At 57.1% G+C, this 1,635-nt stretch overlaps 1 protein-coding gene across 3 annotated transcripts in view; it reads left to right on the top strand.

Annotated features, from left to right (window-relative positions):
• Sumo2 (small ubiquitin like modifier 2) overlaps window positions 1–1,635 on the top strand; it is a 14,001-nt gene that overhangs the window by 184 nt on the left and 12,182 nt on the right. The window contains exons 2-3 of one of the 3 annotated variants that reach the window (XM_029484110.1): window positions 56–94; window positions 1,520–1,577. In XM_029484110.1, coding sequence (XP_029339970.1) covers window positions 74–94; window positions 1,520–1,577 — 79 coding nt within the window. In that variant the 5' untranslated portion in view covers window positions 56–73. Of the gene's footprint in view, window positions 95–1,519; window positions 1,614–1,635 lie in introns of all 3 variants that reach the window. The other 2 variants (XM_029484109.1, XM_021176719.2) reach the window with 2 other exon arrangements.

Genomic DNA, 1,635 nt, shown 5'->3' with positions numbered 1-1,635 from the left:
CTTGTGTGCTCCCTCAGTGCGGACCCGGTGCCTCTTTTGTGAAGCGGCAGCTGAGGAGACTCCGGCGCTCGCCATGGCCGACGAGAAACCCAAGGTGAGCTCGGGGCGACCGGCTGCGCCTCACCGTGCGGACCGGTGGGTGGCGCGGCCCGGGGTCCGGCCGAAGCCCGCCGCGGGCTTCCCTGCCTGCCCGGGGCCCCCCACGGGGCCAGCGGCGGCTCAGGCCCGGCGCTCCGCGCCATTTTCCTCTCTCGCTCTCTTCCTCCCGCCCGCGCCCGAGGAGGCCCGGCGCCCTCCCCCGCCCCCAGGCCCTCGGAGCGCGCGCGGCGCGGCGCGAGGCGGGCAGGCGGCGCTTCGCGGGAGCCCGCGGCCCCGCGCTGGCTCCTCGGCGGCGCCCGGCGCGTGTAAGGAGAGCGTTGGGCGCGCGGGGTCTGGGGCGGCGGCGAAGGCGGGAGTCGTGCGGCCCGGGGTTTCCCTCTCGGGGCGGGGGCCGCGCCGGATCGGATCGGTGGTGTGTGCTCCGGCAACCCCGACTGGGGGATTCCGGGGTCGGTCCGGCTAGAGGCCCCAGGGGCCCGCGGGGGAGGGGCTGCGCTCTCCGCCGTGCGCCCAGAAACCCGCACCCTGGCGGGAACCATGTGGCTTGTTGTGGTTGGAGGCTTAGGTGCGAGCAGCGAGACACGGGCTCAACTTGAGAACGCGCCCTCGGAGGCACTGGCTACACTCGGCTGTGGACGAGGGGAAGAGCATCAGTCTCCAGGGCAGGGCACCGTTTGGCCCCGACTCTATTTGGAGGGGGACACAGGATGGACGAATCGAATCCTTGGACATAAACATTTGATTTGCTGAACTGCTGTTTGGGTCGCAATGTACGGGAATACTTGCACGAAGACTGTATTGCAGCCATGACAGCAAAGGAGACGGGGGAAAATAAGCTCTGAACTGAAAATGAAGCAGTTATATAGTCGAACGTTAATCGGAAGATGTAAAAAGGGAGACTCGGGATATCCCTCAGTTGAGTGTGTTCGGTTATTTTTTTTTTTTTTAAAAGATATGTTCATTTGATATCATTGAGCAGAGTTTGCTAACTTTTATCAAGAAGGTAGCAGTAAATTTTGAAATAGAAGGTATGGCTTTCCCACTCTCACCCCAAACCGACTCTAGTAGTTGTATTTATAACGCTTTGAAAAGAGAAAGGACACTGGTGTTCATGGAAAGCGACAAATTTGGGCGATGACAGGAAATAATGGCATTTTAGAAAATTTAACCTCAGAAGCATCACAAATTATGGAAGGAGTTTCTACGTGTATTGTTGCCTTGCTAGTATCAGTGTTTCTGTACCAGACTTGTAACACTTTGTGCAGGGTTTCTGATCTTTGAGTTCAGTGGCTGGGAACAGCTGTATGCTGTTGGAGAGCATGAGAGAAACCTGTTGATTCTGAAGCGTTCGGGCCCGCAGCTTCTTTAAAGGTGTTTGTGTTTCAGTTTCCAAATTACACTCTTATTTTTCTTTCAACAGGAAGGAGTCAAGACTGAGAACAACGACCATATTAATTTGAAGGTGGCGGGACAGGATGGTTCTGTGGTGCAGTTTAAGATTAAGAGGCATACACCACTTAGTAAACTAATGAAAGC

The sequence above is a fragment of the Mus caroli genome, chromosome 11 (assembly GCF_900094665.2).
Source record: "Mus caroli chromosome 11, CAROLI_EIJ_v1.1, whole genome shotgun sequence".
NCBI classification, from domain to species: domain Eukaryota; kingdom Metazoa; phylum Chordata; class Mammalia; order Rodentia; family Muridae; genus Mus; species Mus caroli.
Note: the sequence above shows the minus strand (reverse complement) of the source record. Positions and strands in the feature narration are given on the sequence as shown.